Consider the following 21,351-nt stretch of genomic DNA (forward strand, 5'->3'; position numbering starts at 1 on the left):
CTACCTTGTCTTAGTTGGTAGGAAGGCACACAGTTTTTCTACCGTAGTCGTCGCCGCAGAAGTTTTAGTTTCATTAACAGTGTAGTTACTGGATTTATTTTCTGCACTAAACTGCACGCGTAGATCAATATTCCAACTACGCACAGAGACAAAGACCATTCAAACAACATGTTCGAGCACAAGGTTGTCCATGGGTGCACCTGGCACCAGGACACCCTAGGCCGACTGTGCAGGTCTGTTGGGAGCATTTGGTTGAACTCTCTGCCAGGGAGATCTTCAACTCCCACCTCCGGGAGAGCTTCACCCAGATTCCGAGGGAGGTTGGGGACATTGAGTCGGAGTGGAAAATGTTCTCCACTTCCATTGTCGATGCGGCTGTCCGAAGCTGTGGCCGCAAAGCCTCCGGTGCCTGTCGCGGCGGCAATCACCGGACCCGGTGGTGGACACCGGAAGTCAGGGATGCCGTCAAGATGAAGAAGGAGTCCTATCGGGCCTGGTTGGTTTGTGGGACTCCTGATCGGCAGGCTGCTGCAGCGAGGGCAGTTGTAGAGGCAAAAACTCGGGCCTGGGAGGAGTTCGGGGAGGCCATGGTGGACTCATTTCTCACCTGTGCTGAAGTTGCAGAGGTAGTCGAAAAGCTCCCCGGCAGCAAGGCACCAGAGGTGGATGAGATTCGCCCTGGGTACCTTAAGTCTCTAGATGTTGTGGGGCTGTCTTGGCTGACACGCCCCTGCAACGTCGCGTGCCAATCGGGGGCAGTGCCGCTCGACTGGCAGATCTATACCCTCTGCAGGGTGCTGGAGGGTTCATGGGAGTTCGCCCAACCAGTACACATGTGTTTTGTGGATTTGGAGAAGGCGTTCGACCTTGTCCCTCGTGGCATTTTGTGAGAGGTGCTCTGGGAGTATGGGGTCCGTGACCCTTTGTTAAGGGCTGTCGGGTCCCTGCATGACCGGAGCAGGAGTTTGGTTCGCATTGCCGGCAGTAAGTCAGACCTTTCCCTGGTGCATGTTGGACTGGACAGTGTGCACTGGGACGGTTTGCAGCCGAGTGTGAAGCGGCTGGGATGCAAATCAGCACCTCCGTGTCTGAGGCCATGGTTCTCAACGGGAAAAAGGTGGCTTGTCCCCGAGTTTGTGTATCTCGGGGTCTCGTTCATGAATGAGGGAAAAATGGAGCGGGAGATTGACAGGCGGATCGGTGCAGCCTCCGCAGTAATGCGGTCGCTGTACTGGTCTGTCGTAGTGAAGAACGATTTACTGGTCAATCTACTATCCTACCCTCACCTAATGTGATGAGCTCTGGGTAATGACCGAAAGACTGAGATCGCGAATACAAGCAGCCAAAATTAGTTTCCTTCGAAGGGTGGCTGGGCGCTCCCTTAGCGATAGGGTGAGAAGCTCGGTCACCCGAGAGGAGCTCGGAGTAGAGCCGCTGCTCCTTCACATCGAGAGGAGTCAGCTGAGGTGGCTCGGGCATCTGTTCCGGGCATGTCCCAGTGGGAGGAGACCCCGGGGAAGACCCACGATACGGTGGAGAGACTATGTCTGGGATTCCCCCAGAAAAGCTAGAGGAAGTGTCCGGTGAGAGGGAAGTCTGGGTGTCCCTGCTTAGACTGCTGCCCCTGCGACCCGGCCAAGCGGCATAAAATGGATGGAAAATATTGATCACCCCACTTGATCTGTGGCGTGTTTGAGTGGATGGAGATGCGTCGTTGTGGGTGTACCTAAACATCTCTATCAACATTTATATTCCTTAAACTTTACAGGGAATGTAGTTCCACGGCATTGCACATTTTAACCAAATAGGTTCAAGTTAGCTGTTAAATTTTCCATAGTTTTTAAAGTCTGTGATGCACTAATACTGCTGTCCACCTACTACATGCTGTTATGTGTGCACCTGCTAACTGGACTCTGCCTTCTATATACACAGACTCAATCTTTCTGATCCTTGTACACTGTATATATACAAAGTTACTGCATCTCATCAGTAGCATGACATATCAAAATTAATTGTTTCATAGCTGTTTATACTTCTTTCTCAGCCATGCCACTCTGTCTTTTTACACAGAATGAGACAGAGATGAGCAGACGCACAGGGACACACCTTCATTCATTGCCTATTAAAATGCACTGCCTTAAAGAAGATACAACATAATGTTCTCATAATGTTCTAAGCACAGCAGCAACAGAAGATGAACAGAGACGAAAGAAGAAAAGCACTTCAGAAGCAGGCTGAACACAGAGGACAGTGGGCGAACAAGACAGAATATGTTCTGGTGACTGCAGGAAATGTGGTGGGTCTGGGAAATCTGTGGAGATTCCCTTACCTCTGCTAAAAAAACGGTGAATAACACCTGGAGGAAAGCAGAAAGAGGTTTTAATGGCTGAAAAAGACAAATAGAGGGAAATAATTTGTATGTTTTTAGGTGCATTTTTGGTGCCATATGGTCTGCTAACAATGCTGTGTGGGATCCCCCTGTTCCTCCTGGAGAGTTCCTATGGTCAGTACACACAGGAGGGATTCATCACCTGCTGGAGGAAACTGTGTCCTCTGGCTAAGGGTGAGTTCATGTGGACAAGATAAAATTATGCTGTGCTCTGGGCTCTGTTCTACCTGGTGTTCTCATTTAGATCACAGCTACCCTGGGCCAGCTGTCAGAACACCTGTAACACAGGTATGGGTTTTTTTTTTTTATTTTATGTTTTCATAAGAGTAAACCGACTTTTTTTTTAATCCAGCTGACTGCATGGAGCTACAGATTTCAGATTCTCCCTCAACAAATATTAAGAATCAGACGACGTCGACCAACAGGACGACTGCTGCTATAGAGTTCTGGGAGTGAGTTTATTTCTATTTTTTTCTGATTCTGATTGTAGTTCGTCTTAAGCTGGATCCATACTCCGCGAGACAAAGAGCGGAGAACGCGCTCCACGGGTGGTAAGAGAAAAAAAAGGTCTTTTCCGCACTGAGGTACCATACTCCGCGAGACGCGTGTGTGCAGAACTCCTCATACGGCCCGCCCACTAAACTATAAGGAAAGACTGTACTGAGTTTTTTAACACACCACAAGGACTTGTGCCATGGCAAGAGGGCATTATACAGAGAGGGTGCCTGCAACAGCGTGAGATGTCCGGCGATGAGCTGTGAAAATGCGACATTAAAAGTAACAATAGCAAAGATTCAGTGTTTGTGCCTTTATGACCACATTTGCACATCTACTGTGTTCCAATGTGCCTGCGATACTTCAAACTGTCCGGTGATGAGCTGTGAAGATGCGACATAGCATAGATGTAACAATAGCAAATTGTTAACGAGCCTGTTATGCCCGGGTATGTAGGAGTATATAGAATGGTAATAACAGTCACCATCTGGTATGTGTGAATGGCTGTCTGGAGTTATTGGTGACAAATCACCCTGACTTGCCTTTCTTTCTTTCTTTTATTGCTCATCATGCAAAACCGGTATCTGTTGAATCAGTGCTGTTTATACACCTACCTATATACCTGGAGAGGCTCTTGCGCTTCTCCACTTTCATCACGCCCACAATAAATTCCGACCAATCACAGCATGGTTGCCGCACAGCCTTGAAAGACAAAGTTCGGCCCGGACCCTGTGCACAGGAGTGCGGATCAGCGGGCGGTCAGAGACAAAAAATGACGTCATTTTGTGGGCGTAACGTCTGCAGGGGGGAAAAATGTCTTTGTCTCGCGGAGTATGGATCCAGCTTTAGTGCTGAGAAAATACATCAGTATCAGACAAGCAACAACATATAACTGTGCCATTATTTATCCAGCAAAATGAAGCTAAAAAGAAAAAAAATGTATCTGTATGACTTTATCAACGTTGCTTTAAAGTTATTTGGCATTCTGTCTTAAGCTCCCAGCACTTCAGTTGTCCATTCCAAACCGTCATATTTTTTAGTCATTCTGATGCAGATTTGCTGTGCTTTGGATTATTGTCCTGTTTAATGATCAGGTTTGGACCAAGGTAGCTACAAAACAAGCCCAAAACCATCACCCCTCCACCACCATGCTTGACAGTGGGTAAGAGGTGTTACCAGACATTCCTTCCAGATTGATGTGCAGCATCAATTATTCATGTCTTTCCCTCTTGACATTGTGCTAACACACACCTGAATGCTCCAGAGGAGCAAACGGTCAAAACGGTCAATCGATCAAGGACTGATGATCAGCAGCATCTGCTGCAGCTCAATAAATTAATAATAACAGTAATAGGCTGCTCAGTATTCTCCACATGTTTTTTTTCTTTTTACCTTAATCTTTGCTAAATAAAATGAAGGCACTGTCACAAAAGTTATGTTGCGGTTTGTCTGAGATTGTATTTTCCTAATGCTAAGACACACTATGATAAGATGATTTTTATTGCTTGTACACAAAAATCTAGAATTACAATATGATGTGTACCTGTTACATTTCCTGCGCCCTCAGACGGCGGGTGTTGGCCATGTCTGGAGGAATTGAGGATCTGGGCACTGTGAGCTGGGAGCTGGCCTTGTGTCTTCTTGTCTGCTGGATGTTCTGTTACTTCAGCATCTTTAAAGGAGTCCGGTCCTCTGGAAAAGTCAGTGAAATGTTACACTTTAGTATAAATATAGTAAAACTTTAGTATAAATTCTGGTTGTCTTTACTACAAATAATAATCTGCTTTTTTTAAAGGTGGTGTACTTCACTGCCACGTTCCCCTATGTGATGCTCCTGATTCTGCTCATTAGGGGACTGACTCTGCCTGGAGCCTGGAAAGGCATCTACTTCTACCTGTATCCAGACTTGAAATGCTTAGCTAACCTCAGGGTAACTTGTTCATGTACACAAAGTGGTCTGGGTGTTGACAGTGAAGCAGGAACAACTGGTTCACTATTCTCCTTTTTTATTATTGGTATTTGGTTTATTTGTTGACGTTGAAGCCTTCAGGCTGTGTTACCAGACAGGATGGTTTTTAATAAGTGCAAAGAGTTTAGTTGGCAAGTTAAAAAGACAAGACAGAAGGGAAGCTCTGTGACTCCTCAGGGTGCTGAATTTAAAAATGAAAATAAAACTCACACTGATCCACTACTTACTGTGTTTTTGTTGTGTTCCAGGTGTGGGGTGGGGCTGGATCTCAAATCTTCTTCTCTTTCAGTGTGACTACAGGAACTCTGATAGTGTTGAGCAGCTATAACAAGTATAAAAATGACTGCTACAGGTAAAGTTGCAAACACAAGACAGTGTGGGTGTTACGCAATGTTTTTCCATATTTACTCTGTGACATCTTGTCTGTCTCTGACCTTCAGGGACTGCTTCTGGCTCTGTCTGCTGAACAGTGGGACCAGTTTTGTTGCAGGATTTGTCGTCTTCTCCGTGCTCGGATTCATGGCATAGAAACAGGGCGTCTCTGTCAACACTGTAGTAGAGTCAGGTATTTTTCATGCACAGCCAGAAATCACAGATAAAAACAGGGTTTTCAAGATGAACCTTCTCCTCGACCACACAGGTCCTGGTCTGGCCTTCATTGCTTACCCTCAGGCTGCAGCGATGATGCCATTACCACAGTTCTGGACCGTCTGCTTCTTCCTGATGCTCATTCTGCTCACTGTAGACACACATGTAAGATGTTACATTGTTTAAAAAATGATTACAGTGTTCTCCATGTTCACTTACTTTCCCTTATTCACAGTTTGTTATCGTAGAGAGTTTTATCACCACGGTGACAGACCTGTTTCCAAAGGTGTTTCGTGCTCCTGGAAGACGCGAGATCTTTGTCCTGCTCGTCTGTTTATCCAGCTTCCTCGTCCATCTGCCTTTGGTTACTGAGGTGAACAATGATAACATAAGAACACACAGATGAAGAATGTTTCAGGACTTACATGCATCATAATGGTATCTCTTCATGTTCAGGGAGGAATTTACATTTTCCAGCTCATTGATTTCTACAGATCTACCAGAGTCTGTCAGAATTTTATGGCTATATCTGAATGTCTGGCTGTTGGCTGGATATTTGGTGAGAAACACACATCTACACTCATCACTTTATCTTACTTTATGTCTTTAAAATACTCATTTCTTAAACTCTTGGATTAAAACTAGAAGCACCAGTAAAGATGACTTACAACTGTGATTCCTCAAGGAGCTGCCAAGTTTGAATATTATGGCAGCAATCACGGAGTCAACAAGGAAGATGTCCTTCATTCAAACTAAAACCACAGTATAGAATGACTTTAATCATGCAATAACAATAAAATTACACCATGCTGTGAAAGAATGAAGCCGACCTCAGCCGCCAAAAGGTTAGGTGCAGGATAGACCCTGAACAGCTTGCAAGACTATCAGAAAAGACGCATAATAACTAGACTCTGCCTTTTAGACTCAATCTTTCTGATCCTTTTTTCTTCTTCCTGAACTTTTTTTTTTTTTTTTTTACAAAAAATTACTGCAGATGAGCAGATGCTCAGGGACACACCTTCATTCATTGCCTATAAAAACTCATCCGACCTGAAGAAGGTACATTTTCTTTTCTAAGCACAGCAGCAACAGGAGAAGATGAACAGAGACGAAAGAAGAAAAGCACTTCAGAAACGGGCTGAACACAGAGGACAGTGGGCGAACAAGACGGAATATATTCTGGTGACTGCAGGAAATGTGGTGGGTCTGGGAAATCTGTGGAGATTCCCTTACCTCTGCTACAAAAACGGTGGAGGTAAATAAAACCTGGAGAAAAACACACAGAGGTTTTAATGGCTGAAAAAGACAAGAAGAGGGAAATAATTTGTATGCATCTTTGTTTTTAGGTGCATTTTTGGTTCCATATGGTCTGCTAACAATGCTGTGTGGGATCCCCCTGTTCCTCCTGGAGAGTTCCTATGGTCAGTACACACAGGAGGGATTCATCACCTGCTGGAGGAAACTGTGTCCTCTGGCTGAGGGTGAGTTCATGTGGACAATTTCCAAGAGTTTAAATTGAGGCAACTGGACTCAAGGATTGTTTTTTGAAGACGTTTCACCACTCGTCTCAATTTAACCCTCGGGCGTCATTGGTGACTTTTTTGTCCATTTGGGTCATTTTTGCCTCTTTACCTGGCCACCATTTTATCTGTGTTGGTGCATATGGCACAATTTTTTGTAACAAAGACTCTCTCTAGACACATTTTAGAATTCCAATTAAAATTTTTCAAATACAGTGGCTTGCAAAAGTATTCATACCCCTTGAACTTTTCCACATTTTCTCACATTATTCCCACAAAAATAAATATATTTTATTGGAATGTTATGTGAAAGACCAACACAAAGTGGCATACAGTTGTGACGTAGAAAGAAAGTTAAACATGAGTTAATTTTTTTTTTACAAATAAAAAACTGAAAGGTGCAGTGTGCAAAAGTATTCACCCCCCTTTTCTCTGAGTGCATCCAATTGCCTTCAGAAGTTGCCTGATGATTTCTGACTGATCGAATGTTGACCTAATGACTAGATACAGTCAACCTATGTGTAATTTAATCTCAGTCCAAATACAGCTGATCTGTGACGGCCTCTGTGGTTTGTTGAGAGAATATTGGGGCGCAAACAGCATCATGAAGTGCAAGGAACACACCAGACAGGTCAGGAATAAAGTTGTGGTGATATTTAAAGCAGGGTTAGGCTATACAAAGATTTCCCAAGCTTTGAACATCTTACAGACCACTGTTCAGTCCATCATCGGCGAATGGAAGGAGTATGGCACAACTGCAAACCTACTGAGACATGGTCATCCACCTAAACTAACAGGCCAAACAAGGAGAGCACTGATCAGAGACACAGCCAAGAGGCCCATAGTGACTGTGGATGAACTGCAGAGATCTACAGCTAAGGTGGGGGAATCTGTCCATGGGACAACTATCAGTCATGCACTGCACAAATCTGGACTTAATTGAAGAGTGGCATTAAGAAAGCCATTGTTAAAGTAAACCATAAGAAGCCATGTGAGTGACCTAGCAATCATGTGGAAGAAGGTGCTCTGGTCAGATGAGACCAAAATTGAACTTTTTGGCCTAAATGCAAAACGCTATATGTGGCAGAAACCTAACACTGCACATCACTCTGAACACACCATACCCACTGTCAAACATGGTGGTGGCAGCATCATGCTCTGGGGCTGCTTCTCTTCAGCAGGGACAGGGAAGCAGGTCAGAGTTGATGGGAAGATGGATGGAGACAAATACAGGGCAATCTTGGAGGAAAACCTGTTGGAGTCTGCAAAACACGTGATACTGGGGCGGAGATTCACCTTCCAACAGGACAACAACCCTAAACATAAAGCCAAAGCTACAGTGGAATGGTTTAAAATGAGACATATTAATGTGTTAGAATGACCCAGTCAAAGTCCAGACCTAAATACAATCGAGAATCCGTGGCAAGATCTGAAAACTGCTATTCACAAACGTTCTCCATCTAATTTGACTCAGTTTGAATTGTTTTGCAACGAAGAATGGGCAAAGATTTCAGTCTGTAGATGTGCAAAGCTGGACATACCCCAAAAGACTTGCAGCTATAATTGCAGCAAAAGGGGGTTCCACAACGTATTGCCTCAGGGGGGCTGAATACTTTTGCACACTACAGTTTTCAGTTTTTTAATTGTAAAAAAAAAATGAACTCATGTTTAATTTTCTTTCTGCTTCATAATTGTGTGCCACTTTGTGTTGGTCTTTCACATAACATTCCAATAAAATATATTTATGTTTGTGGTCATAATGTGAGAAAATGTGGAAAAGTTCAAGGGGTATGAATACTTTTGCAAGCCACTGTACATCACCAGAACATGGTGAAACAAATTTACTACCCTTTTGCATCATTCGTGGACAAAAATGTCCACGAATGATACAATGTTATGTTAAAAAAACTGCTATAAAAAAAAACAGATTAATATTTTTTCTTACTTTTTTCTGCATAAATATGTTAAACAACTTCAGCCCTGCTCAAAACTACATTAAATAACAGAAATAAAATTATGTTTTCTTCACCTTGACACATTGAAGGGGGCATGTTTTTGTTTACTTGAAAGAGTGTTTGTATGTCTGTGGATGGTATATACTGAAGTAACTTCATCAGACATTACATACATAAGTTTTAACACCAACAATGACTACTGCAAAGACACATGAAACAGCACACAGATGCATGCACACACACAGACACACACAGACACACACAGACACACACACACACGTATGCACACACATGGACACATACACACGTGTACAAACACATGCACACACTTAAAACAGCCTACTGAACACAATCCAAAACACAAGGATTTTATGCATAGGAATATAATGGGTTAATGGCTGATTTTAGTGGTGAACAGTAGAAAATGTCAAATTTAACTATTTTTTTTCAAAAATGAAACCCTTACATTAAGAAATGCATGGTTATATGTTGTTATAGCTATGATATTAAAAAATGTAGTATTATAATAGGAGTTAATGGGACCTAAGTGGAAAATACCATTTTAAACTGCTGCTACACAAAAACTAATAATGCATCAAACTCAATATTTTGGCTAATCTTTGTCATATCCATGACAGATATAAATGTAATGCCTCAGCCATCTAACTTTTGTTTTGTAGAAAATAACTCATTTTTTGTGTTTTCTTCATAAAAAAATTACTGCGTCATCAAGTAATCAAACTGGCATTTAAAGGGTTAAATTCCTCAAAATGATTTAATGTTTGGTAGTTTTGAGCAGGGCTGAAGTTGTTTAACATATTTATGCAGAAAAAAGTAAGAAAAAATATTAATCTGTTAATTTTTTATAGCAGTTTTTTGGAAGTGGACGTTTTTGTCCCCTAATGACACAAAAGGGTAGTAAATTAAAGTGACGCCTGAGGGTTAAACTCTTGGAAAAGATTATGACCCGGATGAATGAGAGTATCCTGACATATTCATGTGAAAAATGAGGCTGTGCTCAACCAGCTCTATGTGACATATGTCTCAAAAAATACAAAATCATTTTTCACTCTTTTAGGATTTGGATATGGAAACCTTGTAATTAGGCTGTATGACTTCACCTACATTATCGTCCAGACATGGGCTCTGTTCTACCTGGTGTTCTCCTTCAGATCACAGCTACCCTGGGCCAGCTGTCACAACACCTGGAACACAGGTATGGAGTCTTTCTTTAGTACACCCACTGTTTTGATGTAATTCCTCACTCTGTTTGTGTCTTAATCCAGCTGACTGTGTGGAGCTACAGATTTCAGATTCTCCCTCAACAAATATGATGAATCAGACGACGTCGACCAACAGGACGACTGCTGCTATAGAGTTCTGGGAGTGAGTTTAAAATCTTTGGATAATAATAATAATGTCATTGATTATTGAAGACTGTACATCTACACTTGTTAAACTGTAAAGACGTTTGTAACAGTGCTGTACAGTCATGTTTAAATGTTACCCCCTCTTTTAATTCTATGTTTCTGATTCTGATTGTAGTGCATCTTAGTACTGGAAAATACAACAACAAACAACAACGTATAACTTTTTTCACTGTGACATTATTTATTCAGCAAAAATGATGCCAAAAATGTAAAAACCTGTGGGTAATACTAAGTACAACAGCTTGTAGATCCACTTTTACCAGCAATAATTTAAAGTGAAGCTTTTCTGTATTCTGTGTTCAGCTCACTAAATGAAATCCTATGGAAGCAGTAGAGGCTGCTCAGTATTCTCCACATGTTTTTCTTTTGCTAAATGAATGAAGGCACAGTGACAAAAGTTATATGCTGTTGTTTGTCTAAGGTTGTATTTGCCTAATTCTAAGACCCACTATGATCTGGTGATTTTTATTATGTTTGCAAACATGGTGATTTTTATTATGTTTGCAAACATGGTGATTTTTATTATGTTTGCAAACATAATAAAAATCACCAGATCATAGTGGGTCTGATCATCGTGGGTCTTAGAAAAAAATAATAATAAAAATCACTATGATCAGGTGATTTTTAATATGTTTGCATGCAAACATAATAAAATTATAAGAAATTATAAGAAATTTAGAATTACAATAGTGTGTACTAACTTTTGAACACAACTATGAGAACCTTAGCAAAAGAGAGATTTAACACAGTGAGAAAAGTCTAGCAGTCAAATTCCAAAATAAAAAGACATGTCTTCACATGATGTGTACCTGTTACATTTCCTGCGCCCTCAGACGGCGGGTGTTGGCCATGTCTGGAGGAATTGAGGATCTGGGCACTGTGAGCTGGGAGCTGGCCTTGTGTCTTCTTGTCTGCTGGATGTTCTGTTACTTCAGCATCTTTAAAGGAGTCCGGTCCTCTGGAAAAGTCAGTGAAATGTTACACTTTAGTATAAATATAGTAAAACTTTAGTATAAATTCTGGTTGTCTTTACTACAAAAAATAATCTCCTTTTTTAAAGGTGGTGTACTTCACTGCCACGTTCCCCTATGTGATGCTCCTGATTCTGCTCATTAGGGGACTGACTCTGCCTGGAGCCTGGAAAGGCATCTACTTCTACCTGTATCCAGACTTGAATCGCATAGCTAACCTCAGGGTAACTTGTTCATGTACACACAGTGGTCTGGATGTTGACAGTGAAGCAGGAACAACTGGTTCACTATCCTCCTTTTCTATTTTATTTCTGGTATTTGGTTTATTTTTTGACGTTGAAGCCTTCAGGCTCTGTTTCCAGACAGGATGGTTTTTAATAAGTGCAGAGGGAGTTTGTCAATTTAGAAAGACAAGCCAGAAGAAAAGCTCAATGACTCCTCAGGGTGCTGAAATTTGGTCTCAGGTGATGGGCCTGATGACAAAGAAGCACAAGGGGACTGGAGCCTATCCCAGCTACACTATATTGCTAAAGGTATTCGCTCATTTGCCTTTACATGCACACCTAAGTGATATCCCATTCTTAATCCACAGGGTTTAATATGACGTTGGCCCATCCTATGCAGCTATAACAGCTTTAACTCTTCTGGTTAGGCTTTCCATAAGGTGTCTTTATGGGAATCTTTGACCGCTCTTCCAGACACGCATTTATAGGTCAGGCACAGATGTTGGATGAGAACGCCAGGCTCTTGGTCTAATCCCAAAGGTGTTCTATCGGGTTGAGGTCAGGAATGTGCAGGCCTGTCAAGTTCTTCCACACCAAAGTCATTCATGTCTCTATGAACCTTGAGTTGTGCACTAGTGCACAGTCAACAGGAGGATCATCAACACTTTTCTCCTGATTTAGAGGTTCAGGCAGTCCTTATGCAGACCTTTTTAATCTACCGAGAGCTCACGGCACAGTAGTTGCTGTGTCAGTTGTTTAAATACTCATGGATGCTTATGTTAGCACAGCCCTTAGCCACCTGCTGGCCATCATAAACAAACCACAGCTTGCCCAAAGTTTTTATTGTTGTTGGAGACTGCAATTAAGTGTGCTTAATTCAGCCCAAATTCATCCACTACATGGATTGTGCCACCAGGGGGGATAAAATTCCAACGTTAAACATGCTTACAGAGCCTCCTCCATCTTACCAAGTCGGACTATCTCTGCTTATCCCTCAACCCCTTTGTTCCATACTCCACAAGAATAAAGAACAAGAACAAAGTTTGTTTCGGCACAGACTTTTCACTTGAGCTTTTCACACAGACTTTTCACAGACTATGAAAAGTCTGTGTGAAATGTTCATGGAGGTGGGCACGTACATGCTCAGGGCATAATAGATTCAAGTTCCTACTGCATGAAATCAGTGAATCCTCAAAAAACAGACAGAGCCTATTGCCCTCACGCCTGTAATCATAAAATGCTTTGAGAGACTGGTTGCAAGACATATCAAGGACCAAGTCCATTACACACTCGTCCCCAAACAGTTTGCATACCAAACAAACAGGTCCACAGAGGACGCCATCACAACAGTTCTTCAAACTGCACTGAGCCACTTGGAGCATAAGTGGAACTACGTGAGGATGTTGTTCATCGACTATAGCTCAATCTACAATACAATCATGACAGACACTCTGGATGAACAATTCTCCCATCTTGGGCTCTCCACACACATCTGCAGATGGATTAATGACTTCACACAGACCACCCACAGTCCATCAAACTTGGCCCCCCATCACTCCCCCTCCATAACACTCAGCACTGTATCCCCACAAGGTTGTGTACTGAGCCCTCTGCTGTACTCACTGTACCCATACAACTGTACACCAGCTCATCTCTACAACTGCATCATCGAATATGATGATGATACGACCGTGGTTGTTCTCTTCTCAGGATGAGGTGAGGCAGCCTATTAAGACGACGTGGTGAAACTGGCAGCATGTTGTTAAGTGAACAACCTTATACTGAACATCACAAAAACCAAAGAACTCATGATGGACTTCCACAAAAACAACACATTCTGATTCTGATTTAGTAGCAAGGAAACTTCACGACTGGCGTACTGTAACAGGTGGCATCCTATCACAATATGCTGGAATTCTCAGGGCTCTCATCACAGGGAAACATACACAGACAAACAACCATTTACACTCACACCTTCAGGCAATTTAGTCACCAATTAACCTAACAAGCAGTGTACCTGGAGAAAACAAGGTATCCCAGCCAGAATTTAACCAGGAAATTTCTTTCTGAGGCGACAGTGCTAACCATTGCAGGACTGTGCCGCCCAGTTAGGAAATTTGTTCAGTCATTTTAATTTTATTTCAAGAGTTTGAAACATGGCTTAGAGGTTCTTGAAGATGTTTCTCTGTTCCTCAAAAGAACTTCATCAAAAACGAAACTCAACATAGCAAGACCCAAAAGGACAAACGTTCTCAAGTTTTTACATATAATCCAATGATGCCTAATTATGAACATCTGGAGACAGAAGTTCATAGTTATTGAACAAAGCAAATAAACTGATAGTTATAGCGCCACCTAGCAGCTGGCTATGGGAGGCTCTAACTTCCACATAATGAACATTTTCTTATTGATGTGCAATTAACTCATGTTTGGAGTCACTTGGTCACATCATGACCTGAAAGCATTTAAGTAAAAATGCTTTTAAAACTGAAAACAAAACTCACACTGATCACTACTTATTGTGTTTTTGTTGTGTTCCAGGTGTGGATTGAGGCCGGATCTCAAATCTGTTTTTCCTTCAGCTTGACTATAGGAACTCTGACTGCCTTGAGCAGCTATAACAAGTACAACAACGACTGCTACAGGTAAGGTTGCAAACACAAGACAGTGTGGGTGTTACACAATGTTTGTCCATATTTACTCTGTGACATCTTGTCTGTCTCTGTCCTTCAGGGACTGCTTCTGGATCTGTCTGCTGAACAGTGGAACCAGTTTTGTTGCAGGATTTGTCGTCTTCTCTGTTCTTGGATTCATGGCAGACAAACAGGGCGTCTCTGTCGACACTGTGACTGAGTCAGGTATACAGCAAAGTTAAACTTCCAAATTTATACAGTAAACACATGTGTGTGTTTTTAATTGATCTCCACAGGTCCAGGTCTGGCCTTCATTGCTTACCCCCAGGCTGCAGCGATGATGCCATTACCACATCTCTGGACTGTCTGTTTCTTCCTGATGCTCATTTTCCTGGCTGTTGACACTCATGTAAGAGACAGCATTGTGTTGTTTTAGAGATTTCAGCGACAGAACTCTGAACAGTTTTCTCATTTTGTTCCCAGTTTGTGACAGTGGAGACTTTTCTTACCTCAGTAAGCGACCTGTTTCCCAAACTGTTTTATAAACCGAGAAGACACGAGATGTTTGCCCTCATCTTCTGCATCATCTTCTTCTTTATACATCTGGTGCTGGTCACTAAGGTGAATAACAATGACAGCACATTGAAGGAGAAGTGTTTTCAAAACACTAAAATCCCTTCTCTTCCTGCTGTAGGGAGGGATTTACATTTTCCAGCTTATTGATTATTATGGCTCAACCAGAGCTTGTCAGTTTTTCATGGCTCTGTGTGAGTGTCTGGCTCTGACATGTGGTTTGGGTAAGCAACATGTTATTTATACTGTGTCACATTTAAGAGCAGTTTATGCTTCTGCAGTGTTCAAGGTGTCATTTTAGCTTCACAAAACGTCATCATTTCTATCCAGGTGCTGATCGCTTCATTAATATTATTGAGGACATGACGGGACACAGACCACCAGTCTACTTCAAAGTGTGCTGGAAATATATAATCCCTGTGCTGTCATTGGTGAGCCAAAAAACAACAAAATGTGACATGTAAGAAATCAAAAGAATAAAAACAGCCTCTGCTTCTTCACAGATCTCCTTGATTGTATACCTGGTTGATTACAAACACCTCAAGATTAATGACTGGTACATTTACCCCGACTGGGCGTACGCACTGGGATGGACCATGACTCTGTCCTCTGTCCTCATGGTGCCACTGTTTGCAGCTGTACAACTGTGTTTGACAGCAGGCACCTTCAGACAGGTCAGTGCACATGAGGAGGCTCCTGACACAAGAGAAATACATGACATCATTGTAAAACATTTAGCTTTATTAAAGGTAGGAGATTTTGAAAACTCAGTGAGAGTCAGCCAGATTTCGAAAGTAAACACACGCCCCTTTCTCTCGGAGCTCAACCCTAAGCCACGCCTCCCAATCACATGGACGTGCATTACCTGAAGACGAGCTGCGGTCTGTGACTTCGGCCATCATGCACGTACCTCTCTGGTGCACGCATAGCAGAAAGAGAGTGACAACCAATACTCCACACAGGGTCCACGCGGAGGATTGGCTGATGTTTTTAGTGTTTTATAGCTTCCACAGATGATTCATATTCTTCATTTTAATGTGAAACTGCGGAACTAATTGGTTGCTATCGGACTGTAAAGAGAAGTTACACTAATTTAACAAAAAGTGCATCAGAATGAAATCTCCTGCCCCTACCTTTAACAGATCAAGCCCTGTGGGCAGCAGTGGGAGTCTCCTACATCCTCTATAAGTGTTACAACAATAATAAACTGGCTCATATTGTGTTTTTCAGCGTTTAAACACCCTTTGTCGTCCAGCTGAAGATCCAGTTGCCCAGCAGGCAGACAACAGAAAACCAAGAGAGGAAGAGGAGGAGGAGGTGACTGCTGAACTGAGGACAACCGCAGTGACATCTTAATATGAGTCACATTAACAAGACAGCTTAGAAGTCATAGAAGCTCCTTGTGTTTAAATAATTTAAAAACAGCAATTTAGCAACATGTTTCTGTTTTAATCTTTACTGATGCACCTCAACTTCAGTGTCCAATATTGTCACTTGTTGCTTTGTTCCTTTTTTTTTCTCCATATCAAATAAAATTGAATGTATTCCTTATTCCAGGTGTGCCTGTAACAGTAGGAATGGTACATCACAATTTTAAAGACAAAAAACAACAACCAACCAACCAGTACAAAAAATTATCGCACTAAACTGAGAGCTCTTAAGAACAATTGTTAGTCTAAATGTAACTAAATGTCTAACTTAACAGGTGATTTTTAATTGTTTGTAGTTTTGGTGGAAGTTCTGTCCCAAACATTCTTGCCTTGAACTTGGGAATTTTACAGGACACTCCGAATTAGTGTTGCCATATCATTGATAAATACAGGGAGCATTCATCAATAATCTAAAGTCCACCTAAATTTTGTTATCCATCAACAATACTGTCCATCCATCCATCTTCAACCGCTTATCCGGGGCCGGGTCGCAGGGGCAGCGGTCTAAGCAGGGACACCCAGACTTCCCTCTCACCAGACACTTCCTCCACCTCCCCAGGGAGGCGTCCAGGAGGCATCCGAACCAGATGCCCGAGCCACCTCAGCTGGCTCCTCTCGATGTGGAGGAGCAGCGGCTCTACTCCGAGCTCCTCTCGGGTGACTGAGCTTCTCACCCTATCTCTAAGGGAGCGCCCAGCCACCCTTCGCAGGAAACTCATTTCGGCCGCCTGTATTCGCGATCTCATTCTTTCGGTCACTACCCAAAGCTCATGACCATAGGTGAGGGTAGGGACGTAGATTGACCGGTAAATCGAGAGCTTCGCCTTCCGGCTCAGCTCCTTCTTCACCACAACAGACTGGTACAGCGACCGCATTACTGCGGAAGCTGCACCGATCCGTCTGTCAATCTCCCGCTCCATTTTTCCCTCACTCGTGAACGAGACCCCGAGATACACAAACTCCTCCACTTGGGGCAGGAGCTCTCCTCCCACCCAGAGAGGACAAACTACCTTTTTCCGGTCGAGAACCATGGCCTCAGACTTGGAGGTGCTGATTCTCATCCCAGCCGCTTCACACTCAGCTGCAAACCGTCCCAGTGCACACTGAAGGTCCCGGCTCGATGAAGCCAACAGGACAACATCATCCGCAAAAAGCAGAGATGCAATCCTATGGTTCCCGAACCAGATCCCCTCCGGTCCCTCGCTGCGCCTAGAAATTCTGTCCATAAAAATTATGAACAGAACCGGTGACAAAGGGCAGCCCTGCCGGAGTCCAACATGCACTGGGAACAGGTCTGACTTACTGCCGGCAATGCGAACCAAGCTCCTGCTCCGGTCATACAGGGACCTAACAGCCCTCAGCAGAGGGCCACGGACCCCATACTCCCAGAGCACCTCCCACAAGATGCCGCGAGGGACACGGTCGAACGCCTTCTCCAAGTCCACAAAACATCACATGTGGACTGGTTGGGCGAACTCCCATGAACCCTCCAGCACCCTGCGGAGGGTATAGAGCTGGTCCAGCGTTCCGCGGCCAGGACAAAAACCACATTGCTCCTCCTGAATCCGAGGTTCGACTATAGGCCTAATTCTCCTCTCCAGTACCCTGGCATAGACTTTCCCAGGGAGGCTGAGGAGTGTGATTCCCCTGTAGTTGGAGCACACTCTCCGGTCCCCCTTTTTAAAAAGAGGGACCACCACCCCAGTCTGCCAGTCCAGCGGCACTGCCCCCGATTGCCACGCGATGTTGCAGAGGCGTGTCAGCCAAGACAGCCCCACAACATCCAGAGACTTAAGGTACCCAGGGCGAATCTCGTCCACCCCCGGTGCCTTGCCGCCGGGGAGCTTTTTGACTACCTCGGCAACTTCAGCACAGGTGATGAACGAGTCCACCACTAAGCCATCAGCCTCCGCTTCCATAACGGAAGGCGTGTTGGTGGGATTGAGGAGACCCTCAAAGTACTCCTTCCACCGTCCAACCACCCCCTCAGTCGAGGTCAACAGCTCCCACTGAATACAGTGTTGGCAGAGTACTGCTTCCCCCTCCTGAGGCGCCGGACAGTTTGCCAGAATCTCTTTGAGGCTGACCGATAGTCCTCCTCCATGGCCTCCCCGAACTCCTCCCAGGCCCGAGTTTTTGCCTCTACAACTGCCCTTGCTGCAGCGCGCTTGGCCTGCCGATACCTATCAGCTGCTTCAGGAGTCCCACAAGCCAACCAGGCCCAATAGGACTCCTTCTTCAGCTTGACGGCATCCCTGACCTCCGGTGTCCACCACCGGGTCCGGGGATTGCCGCCACGACAGGCACCAGAGGCTTTGCAGCCGCAGCCTCGGACGGCCACATCGACAATGGAGGTGGAAAACATGGTCCACTCCGACTCAATGTCTCCAGCCTCCCTCGGAATCTGGGTGAAGCTCTCCCGGAGGTGGGAGTTGAAGATCTCCCTAGCGGAGGGTTCGGCCAAACGCTCCCAACAGACCCGCACAGTACGTTTGGGCCTGCCAGGCCTGTCCAGCCTCTTCCCCCGCCAACGGATCCAACTCACCACCAGGTAGTGATCAGTTGACAGCTCAGCCCCTCTCTTCACCCGAGTGTCCAAAACACAAGGTCGAAGGTCAGATGACACGATTACAAAATCGATCATTGACCTCCGGCCTAGGGTGTCCTGGTGCCACGTGCACCGATGGACAACCTTGTGCTCGAACATGGTGTTCGTTATGGACAAACCATGCCCAGCACAGAAGTCCAATAACAAAACACCACTCGGGTTCAGATCGGGGAGGCCGTTCCTCCCAATCACGCCTCTCCAGGTGTTACTGTCACTGCCCACGTGGGCGTTGAAGTCTCCCAGCAAGATGACAGAGTCCCCGGTTGGGGCGCCATCCAGCACCCCTCCCAGGGACTGTAAGAAGGTCAAGTACTCTACACTGCTGTTCGGCGCATACGCCGAAACCACAGTGAGAGACCTCTCCCCAACCCGAAGGCGCAGGGAGGCGACCCTCTCACATACTGGGGAAAACTCCAACACATGGCAGCTAAGCTGTGGGGCTATAAGCAAGCCCACACCAGCCCGCCGCCTCGCACCATGGGCAACTCCAGAATAGAAGAGAGTCCAACCCCTCTCAAGGAGTTGGGTTCCAGAACCCGAACTGTGCGTGGAGGCGAGCCCGACTATATCTAGTCGGTACCGCTCGGCCTCCCGCACAAGCTCAGGCTCCTTCCCCCCCAGCGAGGTGACATTCCATGTCCCCAGAGCCAGTTTCTGTGTCCTGTGGTCAGGTCGCCGAGGCCCCCGCCTTCGACTGCCACCCAATCCACTCTGCACCGGTCCCTTACGGTTCCTCCCACCGGTGGTGGGCCCATGGGAGGTCGGCCCCACGTCGCTCCTTCGGGATAAGCCCGGCCGGGCCCTGTGGGGAAAGGCCCGGCCACCAGGCGCTCGCATTCGAGCCCCAACCCCAGGCCTGGCTCCAGGGTGGGGCCCCGGCTGCGCCATACCGGGCGACGTCACGGTCCTTGTTCTTCTTTTCTTCATAAGGGGGTGTTTGGACCGCTCTTAGTCTGGCCCATCACCCAGGACCTGTTTGCCTTGGGAGACCCTGCTGGGGGCATTAAGCCCCCGACAACATAGCTCCTAGGATCACCTGGGCACTCAAACCCCTCCACCACGGTAAGGTGGCGGTCCACGGAGGGGTCAACAATACTGGAAATATGATATATGATTTACAGCAAAGTGTAAATAGTTTGTTTATTTATGGGGGTATAAATGCAGTAGAAACTACTGATAATACTTGATAAATAACATACAGTGTGTGATGCAGCAGTCAGGAATTTTAATGAATAACATCTAAGGTGTGTGTGTAGAATTATGAGCCGTCATCACAATCAAGACGGACACAGTCCAATAGTCTGTTCCTAAAAGGCTTCATCAAACAGCATGGGAGCTCCGGTGATAAAAGTCCAAGTAATAAAGCAACAGCAGCAATAAAAGGCAAATGTAGACATTAACAGTATTAAACTGGCTGCTGAAACGACTTCTATAGTTAGCTATGAAGTTCACCTCATAATAAGGAAGCTAACTATGTTAGCAGCAAGTCGGTAAGTTAGCTTGGAGACGGCCGGTTGTGTAGGTGTGTAGCCGGTTCCTCGCTCCAAAATTTCAAGATGGCGACCAGGAAGTAAGAAAATCGAGGCTTCATAACAGGAGTTCACGAACCAATGGGTGACGTCACGATGACTATGTCCTTCTTTTATATACGCGGTCTATGAGCCAGACACATACTCTGTAAACGACGTAACGTCACTGCTTGAGCTGGGAGATCAGCTAGCTTACTGATATTACAGTTCTTATCATCTCTAAATACTTTACTAAACGTGAAAGCTGACCAAACATGACAACAACGCTCTTTTAACACTTTCTGTTCAACACTCTTTCCATCACTGTAACCTGAAAGTACCTGTTAGTAACCAGGTTTTACCTCCAAGACACACCTGAACGAGTTCTGCAGGTGGAATACTGTGCTAACACTAAAACAAACTCACATATTGTTTGCTGGAAAACCTACCTCACCGTTCTCCACATAAAAACGACAAATTAGGCTCCACCACTGTCAAAATATAATCTCATAGGAGTTCGCGCCAATATTCTTCCGCTTCTAGGCTATGATATCCTTGCGCGCAGAGTCGTTATTGCTGCTCTTCTTCTTCTTCTTTGTAAATTAGAAACAGATTTTGCTGCCCCCATGTGTTGTAGTCACGTAATTGCTCCCTTTACTTGGTGATTCTAATTAAGGATGTTTTCACACCTGATCCCTTTTTAAAAAAAACGAACTCAGTCCTCTTTAACCTCTTAACTTTATCTTTATGTTTATTACTGTTCAGCATTTATTTAGAATTTGATTTGTATTCTTGCTATTTTACCTTATTTTATATTTCTAACCTGTTTCTCAGTGTGCATGGAGCACCTGGAATGCAAACAATTTCCCCCTGGGATTAAAAAAGTATTTCTGATTCTGAATAAGTAGATCAAAAAGTGGACCAACAGAAAAGGCTTTTTGTGTTCACACTGTGAGTTTATTACAAACCAGGTTCTCTTTCTGGTCCAGTTCAGCTTTGTTGGGGCCTCAGTCCTTTCTCTTCTGTTCACACCAGGTCCAGGAGCTCTCAGACCCCCG

General features: G+C 44.5%; 1 protein-coding gene and 1 pseudogene across 1 annotated transcript; both read left to right on the forward strand.

Annotated features, from left to right (window-relative positions):
* Positions 1 to 587: 587 nt before the first annotated feature.
* On the forward strand, positions 588 to 6,080 carry LOC114449615 (sodium- and chloride-dependent GABA transporter 2-like; annotated as a pseudogene).
* A 459-nt stretch (positions 6,081 to 6,539) lies between these two features.
* LOC114449616 (sodium- and chloride-dependent GABA transporter 3-like) lies at positions 6,540 to 16,068 on the forward strand. Its single transcript, XM_028427424.1, has 14 exons — positions 6,540 to 6,696; positions 6,788 to 6,922; positions 9,995 to 10,132; positions 10,203 to 10,302; positions 11,180 to 11,312; positions 11,407 to 11,541; positions 14,083 to 14,186; positions 14,275 to 14,399; positions 14,471 to 14,583; positions 14,658 to 14,795; positions 14,869 to 14,971; positions 15,078 to 15,178; positions 15,251 to 15,421; positions 16,003 to 16,068. Exons 1-14 carry the CDS (start codon positions 6,540 to 6,542, stop codon positions 16,066 to 16,068), a joined length of 1,719 nt encoding a protein of 572 aa, XP_028283225.1.
* The last annotated feature ends 5,283 nt before the right edge of the window (positions 16,069 to 21,351 follow it).

This window comes from Parambassis ranga, chromosome 17 (genome assembly GCF_900634625.1).
Source record: "Parambassis ranga chromosome 17, fParRan2.1, whole genome shotgun sequence".
Taxonomy (NCBI): domain Eukaryota; kingdom Metazoa; phylum Chordata; class Actinopteri; family Ambassidae; genus Parambassis; species Parambassis ranga.